This window comes from Atheta coriaria, unplaced genomic scaffold, assembly GCF_025399875.1.
Source record: "Atheta coriaria isolate IRGN ID8LTWV9N9 unplaced genomic scaffold, Caltech_Dcor_3.1 hic_scaffold_2_pilon, whole genome shotgun sequence".
Lineage (NCBI taxonomy): Eukaryota > Metazoa > Arthropoda > Insecta > Coleoptera > Staphylinidae > Dalotia > Dalotia coriaria.
The window spans coordinates 1,206,302-1,222,541 of NW_027045444.1; the positions used below are offsets into that span (position 1 = coordinate 1,206,302).

The 16,240-nt window shown below is 28.9% G+C and overlaps 4 protein-coding genes and 1 long non-coding RNA gene across 8 annotated transcripts; 2 read left to right on the forward strand and 3 right to left on the reverse strand.

The window, feature by feature from the left end:
* Window positions 1-978: 978 nt before the first annotated feature.
* Window positions 979-8,231, forward strand: LOC135803408 (putative fatty acyl-CoA reductase CG5065). 2 transcript variants are annotated; one of them, XM_065317009.1, is made up of 9 exons: window positions 979-1,117; window positions 1,567-1,608; window positions 4,956-5,187; window positions 5,544-5,941; window positions 6,135-6,244; window positions 6,685-6,877; window positions 6,943-7,179; window positions 7,253-7,510; window positions 7,781-8,231. In XM_065317009.1, exons 3-9 carry the CDS (start codon window positions 4,969-4,971, stop codon window positions 7,875-7,877), a joined length of 1,512 nt encoding a protein of 503 aa, XP_065173081.1. In that variant the 5' UTR covers window positions 979-1,117; window positions 1,567-1,608; window positions 4,956-4,968; the 3' UTR covers window positions 7,878-8,231. The 2 variants fall into 2 exon arrangements, with proteins under 2 accessions (XP_065173081.1, XP_065173082.1); XM_065317010.1 differs by lacking the exons at window positions 979-1,117; window positions 1,567-1,608 and adding an exon at window positions 2,967-3,218.
* LOC135803413 (uncharacterized) lies at window positions 4,192-6,256 on the reverse strand. Its single transcript, XR_010550796.1, has 4 exons — window positions 6,163-6,256; window positions 5,808-5,895; window positions 5,526-5,751; window positions 4,192-4,866 (listed from the first exon to the last, which is right to left on the reverse strand). It is a non-coding gene; the product is annotated as an uncharacterized lncRNA (long non-coding RNA).
* A 61-nt stretch (window positions 8,232-8,292) lies between the features above and the next one.
* LOC135803282 (fatty acyl-CoA reductase 1-like) lies at window positions 8,293-10,553 on the reverse strand. The gene is made up of 6 exons (XM_065316879.1): window positions 10,080-10,553; window positions 9,594-9,997; window positions 9,428-9,537; window positions 9,179-9,371; window positions 8,830-9,087; window positions 8,293-8,554 (listed from the first exon to the last, which is right to left on the reverse strand). The coding sequence occupies exons 1-6, from the start codon at window positions 10,287-10,289 to the stop codon at window positions 8,293-8,295; spliced, it is 1,437 nt and encodes a 478-aa protein (XP_065172951.1). The 5' UTR covers window positions 10,290-10,553.
* A 134-nt stretch (window positions 10,554-10,687) lies between these two features.
* Window positions 10,688-15,739, reverse strand: LOC135803411 (very long chain fatty acid elongase AAEL008004-like). Of its 3 annotated transcripts, none has more exons than XM_065317015.1 (4): window positions 15,578-15,739; window positions 11,618-11,931; window positions 11,188-11,556; window positions 10,688-10,977 (listed from the first exon to the last, which is right to left on the reverse strand). In XM_065317015.1, the coding sequence occupies exons 2-4, from the start codon at window positions 11,864-11,866 to the stop codon at window positions 10,801-10,803; spliced, it is 795 nt and encodes a 264-aa protein (XP_065173087.1). In that variant the 5' UTR covers window positions 11,867-11,931; window positions 15,578-15,739; the 3' UTR covers window positions 10,688-10,800. The 3 variants fall into 3 exon arrangements, with proteins under 3 accessions (XP_065173087.1, XP_065173085.1, XP_065173084.1); XM_065317013.1 differs by lacking the exon at window positions 15,578-15,739 and adding an exon at window positions 12,121-12,306; XM_065317012.1 differs by lacking the exon at window positions 15,578-15,739 and having other exon boundaries at window positions 11,618-12,306.
* LOC135803292 (farnesol dehydrogenase-like) lies at window positions 14,042-15,245 on the forward strand. The gene is made up of 3 exons (XM_065316886.1): window positions 14,042-14,200; window positions 14,271-14,735; window positions 14,798-15,245. The coding sequence occupies exons 1-3, from the start codon at window positions 14,105-14,107 to the stop codon at window positions 14,981-14,983; spliced, it is 747 nt and encodes a 248-aa protein (XP_065172958.1). The 5' UTR covers window positions 14,042-14,104; the 3' UTR covers window positions 14,984-15,245.
* Window positions 15,740-16,240: the final 501 nt, after the last annotated feature.

Genomic DNA, 16,240 nt, shown 5'->3' on the forward strand with positions numbered 1-16,240 from the left:
TAAACTAATATATTATTAATTTTGTATCAAATAAACTATAACAATGATGATAATTTATTAATGTTAAAACAGTTATCCTCAACCAATATCACCAATTTTAGTTGCTCGTACCCACACTTCATTAAAAAATAATTTTTTTAACTGTTAAAATTAAAGTTTACTCAAATTTTTATTTTTTTGACAAAATTGTTTATAACTTTTGACTAAAAATTGATATCTACTAAATAATGATAAAATTAATAGATAATTTTATAGAGAATAGGTTACCAAAAAAATCGTCAATCTAAGTTGACTACTTCGAAAGATATTCATCAAAAACTAAACTATTGCATTATTATTTTCAGAAATTCTGTACAAAATTGTCTGTAACTTTTAATTAAAAATAGATATCCAAAAAATATTGGTAAAACTGATAGATAGTTTCATACAGAATAGGTTACCAAAAAATCGTCAACCTAAGTTGTTTACTTACAGAGTTATTTCATAAAAACTAAACTAATGTAATATTAATTTCGTATCAAATAAATTATAACAATGATGATAATTTATTAATGTTAAAACAGTAATCCTCAACCAATATCACCAATTTTAGTTGCTCGTACCCACACTTCTTTAAAAAATAATTTTTTAACTGTTAAAATTAAAATTTACTCAAATTTTTAATTTTTTTGACAAAATTGTCTGTAACTTTTGATTAAAAATAGATATGAACTAAATAATTATAAAATTAATAGATAATTTCATAGAGAATAGGTTACCAGAATAATCGTCAACCTAAGTTGATTACTTCAAAAGATATTCATCAAAAACTAAACTATTGCAAAAATATTTTCATATCTAATAAACACAATATAAATATATGATGTCAACGCAATATTCATCAACCAATATCACCAACTTTAGATGCTCGTAACCTCACTACTTTAACTAAACTAAAAATCTATCAGTACTCAGTGCGATTGCGTTAGTTTTGTCGTCAGTCGGTCGGCTGTTGGTCGTTAGACACAGTTCGCATACCCACGGCACACCAGGTAGGAGAGGTCGAAGGAATCGAAAATCGAAAGTGAATCTAATACAGGCCGCCACACCGCCAGTCTACAAGCGAACGCGATCGAAGGTAAGCGCGGTCTTTGCGTGCGTCTCTAACGACCAGCGCCACCGCGGCTTGCGTAATTACTGCGCGATTAAGACGTGCGTAATTATTACTCGCCGCGTTTGCAAAACAGTGCTAAATTCTTAATGCACTAATAAGTGCACTAGATACATATTATCATTAATATTAGCCATATTTATATGCAAAATATAAAGAAAATTCAAATCACAAAAAAAATTTTTTATAAAAATTATTATTTTGTTATTGTTTTGGTTTTAAATTTGAAAAGATTTATTAGGTAGTTAGAAAGTGTGGGTTTTGTATATATGGCGTCATAAATGCTCGCGTAACAGTAGTAAATATAAACATTTTAGAGAAATTGCCAAAATTTTGTGCATTTTTTGACGTAATTTTTGTGTGTTTTGAGAGAGTTATATTGCTAATGGTTAAAATTGTTGTGTTTGTGTTTTAAGGAGTTTTGAAGACAATTTTACATTTGGAAACAAAGAGAAAAGGTAAGAATTATATATTACTATACTTATATCGTAAAATGTTAGTTGAAAATTATGTTTTTGTTTAGTTTTTTGGCAATATCTTAAAAACCAATCAACTTATTTTAATAATTACTTCAAATATTGATTTAGTAATAAATTCTTCATTTGTTAGCTAAATATTGAATTGATAACTGTGTATTCTCAATAGTTATTGATAGTTTTGTAATTTTTTAGTCAATTTTGGCAATATTTATTTAAATTGTTAATAATTTTCTGTTTAAATCCATTTTTATCAAAATTTATATCAAAATAGATATAAAATGAGCCTAATTATAAACTATTAAAAAAATATTTTGTTTATTGTTAGTATTTTGGTGGTATTTCCAAGAACATTGATAGATTTAAACAATTGTTGATTGAAGAACGAGTACAAGAGTAAATAGCGGTCAAACATAATTTGAAACTGTTTTTGTTGAGAGCAATGATGTGGTAAGTTGGTATTTCCACTTTTATTGGTATCAAAAAAAGTTAATGTTCGCAAGTAATCTTCCACTTCAAGGTCTTCAATTGTACAATACAGAAATGAATGAACCAACAATTTATTTACCAAAATTTAGTTTATAATCAATTTAAAGTACTTTATTCAGTCGTAGTTTTTTTTCGTATTTTGTTTTTATTGAAAACCATGCATTACTTTTCTTATAGTTATTGATTAACCATTTTAAAAACAGTTTTACCTAATGAATTTTTATAATAATGCAATTTATTTGTTTATTTGTTGGTTTGTAACTCTATCACTACTAAATTCCAAGAGCAATGTTGATAAAACTTTACAAAATTACTGTCTATTTATATAAATAGGACATAGACTAAATTTTGTAGCAAAAAATTTCAAAACAAGTAAAAAATTAAAAATGAAACTAAGAATCAAGAAAAATTGAAACCTAAATTCCTTCAAACATATTTTATCTTAAAATCAGAGAAAATTGCAAGTAAAATCTAGTTTTATACCATTTTTATCTCTTTCAGACACAATTATTATGAGTAAATAAATTTCCTACAATAATTAATCATTCGCCATTATTATTGACTTTTATAAACTTACTATACCATTATGAATATGATATCTCTAAGCAAAAAAACAATACTATAAAAATTCCATTTCCATTTACGTATTTACCTAGGAAGAAAGTAATTAATGTGTGCAATTTGTGCAAACCACAAGCACCTAACTGATTGATAGTTATCTGATGACCAAACAAAACGGCCGATGCGTTGGAAACAATTAAAACAGGTTGAACCCGTGAACAAATATAATTAATAGTAATTTGCGGCGATGATTATTGACGTGGAAAATCTAGAAAAGTTGCAACAAACGGAAGGTTGCACATTGTGCAACAGTGCAATGTAGAAATTAGTTCGGCATTGAATTGCTCACACGTTCACACACGTTCGGCCAGGTTATTAGTTATTATGGTACTACATTAGATTCGCATCAGCATTAACGGCAAATTATAGTGTGCAATGAGTGCAATAATGTGTTAATAAATGGATGATTATCGTTTATCATTCAGGGGATTATATAGATTTATATTTGGTGATAAAAAAATTAATTGAACAGGCAATTAAATGTGAGTAATTTACATAGAATGCATGATTGATTTTTTTGCTGAGAAATTTAAGCAGTCAATTTTTTTTAGTAATTTGTTAATAACTTTTTAATTTTTAAAGCAATCGTGATTAATTAAATATTGCAATAAACCTAGATAAATTTGCAACAAGATGAGATTGAGTTCTTGAAAATAAATAAATTATTAATGAAGTTACAAGTCATTAAACACATGTTAATCTTCATTTTACTAATTTTAAATAAAATTAATAATAACTTTTGTTATAATATTGATAAAAAAGATTTGTTAAATGAATCTTATAGATAATTAAATAATCTTTAAATGTTATAAAATGCAAATGATTTGTGTTATAACAATAATAGTTATTGCAAGATTAAGTTACAAAAACATTTTATTTTGAGAAATTACAAAAAAAAAACTACTTTTGACTAAATTATTTATAACTTTTTAAGTTATTATTGAAAATTAATTGTTTAAACGTTATTCTCAACGTGATTAAATTGTTTAAAAATAATTCAATTTTCAGAGCATTATAGTTATTGATTTTTGAAACAATTTGTTTCTAAACACGAGTTTTGATGTTTTTGTTAATTTTTACTAAATATGCAATAACTTGACTTCAAATTATTACATTTAATTAATTTTGACAAAAAATTAAATATAATTAAATTATCTTTAAAGTTTCTAAATTTCAAGTGAATTGCTTAATTGAATCAGTACTTAAATTCAATTAAAACTGTCACTACATTTCCAGTTACAATGTGTTTCCGACTAAATTGTTGATAACACTAATTTACAATGAAATTATTTAATTGTTTAAAGATAACTATAAATTGTTTTAAATTATCTATAATTTACTATTTTGTTGATAAGAATCTAATGATTACTTTTGCATTTATGAGCTTTTTAACCTAAAAATGTTTTTTCTTCTTTCTTAGTCATAAAACCGTCGAAAACGCAATCCATTGTATCTTGTACTAGTTATAAACAATATAAACAAATATAAACGTTTTTGCATCACCTAATGATTTAACGACGTATTGCCAACTATTGTTTAATAAATAACCACAATACTTATTTTATGGCCCATAAACTATGTTAGCATGTCAAAGATAACATCAATAATTTTATTGTTATAACAAAATTATAAAATTAACTCAACTTATTCCAACCTAACCTTACTTAACTTAAGTAAAGTTAAGTAAAGTTGAGTTAAGTAAGGTTAGGTTATGATATACCTTGATTTAAATATGCTGTAGTGTTGAATCAAGTAGAGTAAAGTGTGTGTACAATTGACTTAAGTTAAGTAATGCAACAGTTAAGTGCGTTAAGTAATGTAGTAATGTTTGGTATGACGAAAAAAACGGCCGAAAGTAAACACGCATGCGTACACAAGCATTACACCGGCTTCACGGATCAATATCAAGCGCAATGCGTGGCGAAGTGCGAAAAGTAAGATTTTTTCTTTCACCAAGGAAGGAGAAATTGACGAAATCGAGGCAAGCCCAAGTGGGCTCATTCAACAAAAGACAAGTCGAGAAGTCATACACGCGCATAAAAAAACTTAACTTCACTTAACTTACTTAACTTAAGTCAGTTTAAAAAACGTGGAAACTGCTTAAAATCTCTTAGTAAAACTGCTTAAACCCTAAAACAAAAATGGGAGCGTTAGTTATTTTAATATTTTAATATTTAATATTATAAATAATTAATTTTTGTTTCAATTTTAATTTTAAGATCACATCCAACAATGGAGCCAACATTACCTTTGGATCAGTATCCCAACAGGATCGCGGACATGTTCGCAGGGAATACAGTTTTCATCACTGGAGGAACAGGATTTATGGGGAAGGTCCTTGTGGAGAAAATTCTACGTACCTGTGATGATGTTAAAAGGATCTATTTGTTAGTCAGAAACAAAAAAGGCAAGGATCCCATTGAAAGATTGAAAGTTATCTTTGAAAATCCGGTAAGTACTTACATTTTCCTTTATAACTCTCTTAATATTCAAGATATTTTAAAATTTCTTAAAAAATATTAAACTTAAATAAAATATTTATAAATTAAAAAAAAAATTTTGATATTTAAATAAAAGATGATTGAATTATTGAGTTGTAAAACTTCCAAACGTAAAATCTTCACCAACCCATGCAATTTCTTGTAAATGTCAAAAATAATTACACTTCTAACTAAATATTACTAAATATTTCTATATAATCTTAAAGACTATAAAATTATCAACAAAAAACAATTTAAACATCAACCATACCTCAATTGGTACTTACTTAAAACTTGGCTATAAATTACCTTAAATTTTATGTGCAGCTCTTCGACATGTTACGCAACATGAAAACCCAAAGTATCTTCGATAAAGTCGTCCCAATCGAAGGTGATGTAAGTCTGTTGGGCATGGGTCTCTCCGATAAAGATCGCCAGATAATTATTGACGATGTACACTTTGTATTCCACTGCGCTGCCACCGTACGCTTTGATCAACCGTTAAAAAGCGCTGTGCTGCTCAACGTGCGCGGAACTAAACAAATGCTTGAATTAGCGCATGAGATGAAACAATTGAAACTGTTTGCTCACGTGTCTACTGCTTACTGCCATTTGCATGAGAGGATCCTGTATGAGAAGCCGTATGCACCTCCGGCGAGTCCTTTGAATGTCATCAAGACTGTTGAGTGGATGGATGATGATATCGTTGAAAGCATCACACATAAGTAAATATTTAGTTTTTGTTTTGTAATGATTTATTTTTACGTGAATTTTAAGTTTTGAATATGTAAAAACTCAAATAAAATTTAAATTCACATAAAAATAAAATATTATAAAATGTAAATTATGAATTATGTAATCATAAACCAAGATTTTTTTGTTTGTTTTATTAATATTTATTATTGTGTTTTTAAAAAGGATTTTAGGTGAATGGCCAAATACTTACGCGTTTACAAAAGCGTTGAGTGAGGGATTGATTAACGACGAGTTGGGGAAGCTGCCGGTTATACTTTTGAGGCCTTCAGTTGGTAAGTTCAGGATGTGTACTGGTCGTGGGTGAAAGGTGCGGTGTTGTAGTGTTGCGGGAGTAAAGTTTTGGTGTTCTGATTGGCGGAGGATGTGTCACGTGGGTGTAGTGCAACGTCGCAAAACACTGTGCAACGCTGCGAAACGTTGTAATCTACGCGTACTCCCCCTCTGTTTAATGTTGACTCGTCCTGTCGCCCCCTTTTTTCAATCCTTTTCTTATAGTTTAGTCATTTATAACTCTTCAAATCAAACAGTTCTACATAAAAAAGAAACGTTCATGTGTAGTACAAATTAAAGTTAAATTTAAATTCTGCATAGTCATGGTTTTTACTTCCGGTCACATGATAAATTTTACAAACTCTGATAGTGCATTACGTGATGCTTTTATTTTATTTTGTTACTTTCATTAAATTTTTATTTTATTATCTTTTTATTTTAGTAATACCTGTTTGGAAGGATCCTTTACCTGGATGGACTGATAACATTAACGGGCCCACAGGACTCCTCATCGGAGCAGGGAAAGGTGTAATCAGGACGATGTACTGTAATTCTTCAGGATATGCCGATTATCTCCCGGTGGACATTGCTGTGAATGGTGTATTGGTTGCGTCTTGCGACTTTCTTAAATATGGGTAAAATTAAAAATTAAAAATTATCTTTGACAAAATATTAAATATGTTTGTTTCAAATATTTTAGAGAAAGAAATATTTATAACCTAACCAGCTCAGCAGAATATAAAATTTCCTGGGAGGAAATTATCGATATTGGTAGAGAGGTAATTGCAACAAGGATTCCGTTGAACTGGGTTGTGTGGTATCCTGGAGGATCCATGAAAAAAAGTAGATTAATTCATAATTTCTGTGTGTTGTTCTTCCATTTGATTCCGGCAGTATTTCTTGATTTTCTTCTGATTTGTATGGGATATAGTCCAGTGTAAGTAAATTTTTGTTTATTTATTAGTTTTGTTTTACAAAAGAGGAATTTAATAATAAACAATTGAATATAGGTTAATCAAAATCCACAAACGTATCCTGAAAGGCTTCGAAATGTTTGAATACTATGCTAATAACCAATGGGACTTCAATAACGACTTATCCTTAATTGCAAGAGAAAAGATGAATCCACGTGAAAAGTCTATTTATATATTGCATGGCGATGGCATTAATTATCACGACTATTTCACTGATTGCGTGCATGCTGCAAGACTTTACATTCTGAAAGAGAGTGATGAGTCTATCCCCACGGCAAGGAGACATATGAAAATGTAAGTAAATATTTATTATTTAGTTTTATAGAAGTTAACGTATCATTAATATTATTTATTTACATTTTATTTTCTTATAACGTGCTATGTTACAATTTATTTTTAATTCGTGACACATTTTGCCATATTTGCATTTTCAAGTGAGAGAGAAATGAAAATAAATAAGAATTAAAAATAAGTTGCAATACAAGACGATATATAAAATGAAAATATGAAATTATTATCTTTAGATTAATTAAAATAACTAATTTAATAATATTTTTGTTTTAGTATGTATTGTGTGGATAAAATAGTGAAATTCGCTTTCCTCTTCTGGATGCTGTATCTTCTCTACACGAACATTGTTCAACCAATACTAGGCATATAATTAATCTTAATAAAGGTCACAGTACACCAAATACTAATTATTGATTCAGGAATGATGGATGTAAGTATAGGGATGTAAAAATGCCAAGAAAGTAATAGGAAAGGATATAAGTAAATAAAAATACTTAATATTTTGTAGATTTTGTATGTAAATGTTTTATATTATAATCAATATTATAATCTAAAATGAATTTTTTATAATGTTAATTCTTACAAAATTCATATTTGTAAATCAGCTTGTTTGTAATTCCAAAACATAATTTTTTATGCATGCTCAAAAAAAAATACATTTTTAAAATAAATAATTAAATATTTTGGATATTATATAGTATCCAATAAAAAATTTGGTAATCAAGTCGATGTAATACATCCTAAAACATATTAATTAATACATTTACGTTTAAAACATTTTATGATTACATTTTTAGATGTCGTTTTGCTGTTGGTATTGTATCATCACTCTCATTTAACATATGCCTTCTTGCAGATAAAACACAATCAGAAAAGTAGTCAATATAATCAATACCATCACCGAATAAAATATATCGCTGTCGTTCCTTGGGATTCATCAATTCTCTAGTTCTCAAGGACCATTCATTATGGAACTCCCATTGGTTTTTACTATAATAGTCCATCATGTCAAATCCTTTTAATAACCGTTTATGGGCTTTCAACAACCTAAAATGGAAAATTATTTTGTAGTTTAAAAAAAGCATGTTTTTAACGACACTCAAAAGACAAGTAATTTTGATAATAATAGTACAAAATGTCGTTACATAAAGGCACAAAAAAATACAAAAGTTACAATTATAAGCAAACAGACAACTGCTTTATCCTAAGCAGGTTAAAAACTATATTACTCAAGTAAACTGCCGGCAAATATTTCCTGACGTCACAGTTTATAACTAATATTGTAAATAGTTGTAAAAGAAGGTTATTTTGTGTGTACTTACACTGAACCATAACCTAAAAAGATCAAAATTGGATCCAGCAATAATGCTGGTAACAAATGCCAGAAGAAATATAAAACACTGTAGAGGTAATAATTGGTTGTCATAAGAGTATTGGGATACCATACAACCCAATTTAAAGGAATTCTCTCAGCAATTACTCTTTCACCAATGTACTTTATATCCTTCCATGTCACTTTATATTCTGAAGAAGTTGTTATATTATGTATATTTTGTCGGTTTTCTAATGGTAACTTATTTCTAGAAAAAACAAAAAACATATTTAATACAGCCCTGTTGTAAAACATGTGAGCTGAGTTCTTCAGAACAATTTCAAGCCATTTTGACTTACTGATAAGTTAAATATTCGAAAACAGTGAATAAAAACGCTGAAACAGCAACATCAGCCGGGAGAAAATCAGCGTAGTGGTTTTCATCAGTGTAAATCGTCCTTAAAATACCTTTACCTGAAGCTATCTCAAAACCAATTATACCATTGATAGTATCAGTCCATCCTGGAATAGGATCTTTCCAAATAGGTATTACTAAAACAAATTTAAATAAAAATTTCATTTTTTTCAAAAGCCTCATAAAATTTTACCAAAAGAAGGACGTAAAAGAACTATAGGCATTTTTGACAGCTCCTGATTAACCAATCCTTCAGCCAATGCTTTTGTAAAGGTATAAGTATTAGGAATATCATCTAAAATTCTTAAAAACAAAAATTTATGCATACAAACTTTTATAAATTAATTAATACTAAATACTTATGTAAAAATACTCCCAGCTCTTCTTCTTGCAATCCCTCAACAATCGTAAGTATCTTCTCGGGATCTTCCGGCGGTTGATAAGGCACCTCATCAATCACCCTTTCATGTAAGTGACAATACGCCGTTGATACATGTACAAATAATAACAAATTCTTCATTGTTTTAGCCAACTCCAACATCAGTTTAGTCCCTCTGACATTAATGAACACAGCAGTTTTCAGAGTTTCATCAAAACGACAATTTGCAGCCACATGATAAACAATCTCAACTTCATCTTGTAACAATTTTACATCTTCATCTGATAATCCTAAATTTTCAGCACCTACATCACCAGAAATAGGATGTATTTTTGAAAACAGTGAAGAGAAATCATCATTTTCTGATTTAAGTTTATCAAACAACTAAAAATTAAAAAAAAAAGAAAAAAAAATTAGGTTAAGTAATATGACTTAAGTAACTTACTTAAGTATCTTAAGTACTTACTGGACTTTTGAAGATTTTATCCAGACGTTCTTGTATAGTCAAATTATACTTAGGTCTTATTATGATGAAAATTTTTCTCAGACCAGAACAACATCGTAAAAGTTTTTCCAGGAGCACTTTTCCGAGAAAACCGGACGCGCCTGTTATCAAAATAGTTTTCCCAACAAAACACTCCGCTATACGATCGGGCCATTCTTCAAAATCACTCATTTTAACTTTACTCAAACACAACTTAAGTCAATTGTTTATATACCGTAGTATTTAAAAATTTAAACAATAATTTTAACAACAATAGTGAATTAACACTGATAATGACTTATAAATAGTCAATTTGCTTCATTCAAAGAAAAAAAAACAATTTTAAAAAAGTTGCGTTTAAGTCGTATAAATGCGCATGCGCATATGACTTAAGTCAAATAGGCGGAGCTCCCCCTAGAATTCCACACTCAAAGTTCAAAAACAATGCCGTTTAATAATGACCGCCGTGAATATCCAATTTACACAACACATCAATAATTCATAATCATTTCCTTCCTCATTTCGCATCCTTCCGATGAATTGTAAAAGTAACAAACACACTGGTTTATGTAAAACATGCGCGCTAAAACTAGAACGGTATAATTTTTAATGTACATTGTCCTCGATACATTAAAACGTCATTAAATAAGCTTTACAAATCATTAGAAATTATCGCATATTAAATATTTAAATCTATCTCCAACTAATTACTTTTCTGTTTCAGCGGGCTGCGGATGTACGCGTTGTAATAGAACTTGCTGAAGAGGTAAATAAATGAGCATCCATGCATTATCACCGGCACCAATAACAATTTCGGGAAGTTGCAGTACGGATTGGCGAAGTTCACGATGAAGATCGACGTGCCGATCAAAAACTGCGCCTGGAATGACATAAGTAAAGTTGACTTAAGTCAGACTTAAGTTTAAGTCAATATATTATATTTGAGTAAAGTGACATGAATTTCACTTTTCGAAATGTCCGCCAAAGAGAAAACTCAATATTTGCGTTGTAAGTGTCACAAGTGTGTTATGTGTTAAGTCATCATGACTTAAAACTTGACTTAAGAGTATTTTTATGAGTTTTTACTTACAATTTGGATTTTTGTCATGAGTTTCTTCCAGAAGAGACTTATTTTACCATAGTACAACACAGCAAAGTAATATGTGTACATGAATGAATGCACCCACATATTTAATAAGGGCCCAATTGCCAGGACTCCACTGGAAATGTATTTCATCAAGGCCCATGAGACAGTCACCATTGAAATATGGTGAAAGAGATGTAAAAATGTAATATGTGATTGTTTTTTCCTCAGGACAAAGAAAATCGTGTCGATTAAGTCTATGAATTTAACCATGTAATAAAACCAGCCCATGGCGGCCATTTTGTAGTTCCGGTCATGGTCGTCTGTTAGTCTTTCACAACAGATCCAGTTTTCTTTGAACGGCATTTCTTTTATCTAAAATTTTTTTTTTTAAAAAAATTTTTTTTTAAATTTTTTTGATTTTAGAGTTACTTACATGGTATAAAAATCCAAGACATAACACAACTTGAACAGCATTATACGCCAACATAATTCCACGTAACTCCATGGGTTTACGGTCTTTCATAATCCATGGGCCAATCTTTTGAACAAACAGATAGTATCCGACCAAGATAAAAAACACAGGTATTGGTGAATCCACCATGAACCATCCTTTTGTACGTGGGTCACCTCCGAGGACGACATTTTGATGGTACCAGTTTGATATGCTTGATACTAGCGCCATTTTTTTTTCTGTGTGTGTTTACTGATGTTGTAGTGGTTGTAATGGAGTTGATGACTGATGGCAAACTGCAAAGTAAACACACTTCCTGGTCAGCTTTTATTTATTTCCGTTTTGTTATTCATTCATATTCAATGAATCGATTTGAATACAATTGTGATGATGATATGGATGATTATAGGTCAATTTTCCGTTTTTTTTTAATTTACTTTACTTTACTTTGCTTTAGTTTGGTTTGGTTTTAATTTTTAGGTTACCTTATTTCTAGTTATGTACTTGTTTCTAGCTGGAATATATATGGTGATTATGTGGTAGTTGCGTTGCAATTAAGGTATTTTATTTTTATCGTCGCGAACGCGTGCGAAAAACTGGCGAAAACAATTAGTTTGTGAATGTTTTGGGAAAACAAGTTGTTTCCGTGAGTGGCGAATACTGATTGGGGAGGTATTTCATGTGCGGAAAGTGGAAAACATGAATTTTTTTGTTCTTTAATTCGTAGGAAAACATTCTTTGAAGTTTTGCTTTTTTGTGGTTTTTTTTGTTTAGGTTTTGTTTATGAAGGAAGTGTGGGGTTTTATCGGAGTATTTGAAGTATTTTGAGTATTTTAATGTGCGTGATTGAAATTTGACATTGCATCCGAATTCTAAACTAAAATAAATATGATATTTAAAGTGGATTATTTGAAGAATTTCAGTATTTAATATTTATGAGTTATGTACGAGTAAAAGTGAATCATTGTATTTTTCCATTAGTTTTTTATGAATTACAAGAAAACTAATTAAGTTAGTATAATTTTTTAAACGGATATTTATTCCAGGTTAAATTCTGAATCTAATTTTGTATAAAAGTTTTTTGTTGAATAAATATTTTCGACGGTATAAACAAAAAACTATATTTTAAATTTATTTTCTCATTTTTATACTTTTTTGTTTATAACTTTTTTGTCTACTTGTATATTTTAACAGTATTAAGAGAAGATATGTGGAATATAATACTCTGTATATTACTGAAAAAATATTGCTTTTTTCTTTATTAGTTCTTGAGTTATTTACAAAATACTACAAAAAAATCCATAAAATTTTCGATTTTTTATTTAAAATATGAAAATATTCATTTTTTCCAGTAATTAATTAATAACTCACAAAATACTTAAGTAACCGCCATAATTTTTAGCAGTTATTTGTAATATTAAATTTTACGTATAACCCAATATTTATTTTATTGGGAACTACGTTATTTAAATTGTTATAAACAAATTTCTGGCTATTTTAGTACAAATTCTGAAAATTTCCTTTTTCCCTTTAAAATTTCTTATCAAAATACGTTTTAACCGGAAAATTCACAGAAATTATGCGCAGTGGAATACTAAATAAATTACTAAAAAGATAAATTGTTTAGCACTAATATTTTCGGAGTTATGCACAATTTACTAACAATTTTCCAAATTTTTGTAATAAATCAGGTTTTTTACATTTTTTTAATGAAAATTCCGGAAATTGAATATAATAAACAATTATTTTTGATTTTAAATTGAAATAATTAAAAGTTCTGCTTGTTGATTCCAAGAATTAATTATTTTCAAAAAAAAATGCAAAATTTGCAATTTTCAGTTTTTTATCGCAATATCATCGTTTATAAACAATTAATATTTATAAAATTAATAAAATCAATGTAAAAATTGATTGTAATGAAATTACCATTAAAATTATTATTATATCTTCATAATTTAATAATTTATAAACAATTTATTGCAAAAAACAGTTTTTAGCATAAAAAAATACTCTACAACTAATAATTTTTCTAAATCTGTACACCACATGAATACCTAATATATATCCACTTTAAATTTAGCATTTGCATAAAAAAATAATAAATTACCCAACAAACATCCATGTCTGTATGCTTCATAAATCACAAATTTTTTTTCCTGTCATTCAGTGCGTTTCAACCTTGCACATTTTGCCTCTAACAATGCACCGCCGTACTTAAACAATTATTGACTTAATACAATATGTAATTACAGTTTGTTCGTTGTCTGGAGGAAATTAGTACGCATATAAATATTTATGTAACTATGCGCAATAAATTTCGCGATGATTTATTAATCTCAAAAGTCCAAACCTACATCAACATTGTGCATTAGATTTATTTGAGGATACACATCTAAAAAGCACTTAAATACCGCGATGAAAATAATCTGAGAACAGTTTTAACGGATAACTATCACTATAATTAATAATATGGAGCAGTGGCACGGTAAACTTGCAATTGTCACCGGAGCTAGTTCCGGTATAGGTGCTGCCATCTGCGAGCGTCTAGTCAAAGGAGGATTACAGGTTATTAAATCATTTTTTAAAAATTTTTTCTATTTTTTAAATAATTAACTAATTATTTATAATTTTCAAGGTTGTGGGGCTTGCAAGACGTACATCTCGTGTTGAATCCTTATCAAAAACATTAAAAACAAACAAAAACGGAGTTTTACACGCGGTTTACTGTGACGTCACTTCCGAGGCGTCCATTTTGGAAGCCTTTAAGCAAATTGTTGCTAAATATGGCCCGCCGTCGATTTTAATCAACAACGCAGGGATTCTCACTGATACTAATCTCATAGATGGCGACACGGCTTTGTGGAAGAAAATTTTAGACACTAATGTGTTGGGATTATGTATTGGGACTCGAGAAGCTATAAAATTAATGATGGCGAATAAAATCGACGGACATATTATACACATTAACAGTATACTTGGGCATATGCATTATTATGCTGATGGGATTAATGTCTATGGGGCTAGTAAGCATGCAGTTACTAATTTGACGGAAGTACTCAGAAAGGAACTTATTGATAAGAAATCAAAGATTAAAGTCACTGTAAGTATTTTTTTAAATTGTGATATTATTGGTTGTTTAATGTGTGGTTTTGTTTTTTATAGAGTTTGAGTCCTGGTATTGTTCAAACTGAGATTTTTGATAACAGTTCGACTGAATGTAAGAAACTGCCGCAAGCTGTGGCGCTTAATCCTATGGATATTGCTGATGGGGTGGCTTATGTGCTATCAACACCGAAACATGTTCAAGTGCATGAATTAACTATTAAACCTATTGGTGAACCAGTTTAAGTAACTTTTAGTTAAATTTTTTGAATGTAAAAATTTTGTTTTCATTAAGTTAGGAATAACGGTCTAAAAATAGAAAATTTTTGATTTTGTTTAGTTTTATGTATTTTATTCAGAAGATAATGGAGATATCCTAAAATTCTTTTTAGTAGTTGATTCTATATTAAATTTTACATGTATATATGTTAAATTTTAAGTTATGAAATTGTTTTTGTAGCTTTTATTGACAAATGAAACAGTTATATTAAAATTTTTAAAGTTGCAACTTCTTTTGTTAATAATTAATTAACTGTAAGATAAAAACACTCCAAATTTATGTAATAAATGTAAAATTTAACATTCTATTTCGTTATCTTTAAATATTTAAGAAATTTTTAATATTTCTTGACTTATTAATAATTATATTGCAGAAAGCATATTTTTTTCATTTTTAGACCGTTATTCTTAATATATTGCTTTCTATGTAAGTAACTTTTGAATTATTTTAATAAAAATTTAAATAATTATTATAAAATTAAACAATTCTCACAAATAAATAAAAATTTGTGTCTTATTTGTTTATAACAATTTTTTATAAAAATTATTTCAATAACTTACTTGTAATATTTAAAAATCCAGATTATTTCCCATCCACTAAATTTATTATTCCTCCCCTTTGGGTGCACTGCAGAATTTAGAATATATTATGCTGATTGTTGCTAATTTTCACGGTGTATGTATGCGTTGTGCACCGATCGCGGTCGTCCTCTCGACTGTCCGCTGAGAGTCGTTCGCCGCGTCGCCGGCGAAATTATTGTCGTCTTCATTTCACTACCACGACAACAACAATCCTACAATCCATCATAACTCTTCGCCACAACCACGACTGCAACGAGCACACGTGAATAGAATTGCGGAATTACGAATAGAAAATGAAGATGAGGTGAGATGTGTGTTCGAGTGGAATGTTGTGTTATAGGTTGAGTTGCAATCAAATTTTTATTTTGTGAATTAAATTGTAATAAGGTTGTTTTATTTTGATTGTTTATATGTTGTTAAACAAATAGAGTATGTACATAGTGTATTATAGATAGTAGAAATGATTAGTGAGTGGCACTACCTTGGACCTTGAATTGGAAATCTGTATTAGTCAAGTTAGTTAAGTAAGTTAAGGGGATATATTATTTATTTTAATTAAGTAAAATTATTTATTTATTATTTTTATAAATTTTATGTCAATCTTCGGAAAATGATTGATACTTTCTGAAAATTTGGACTCAT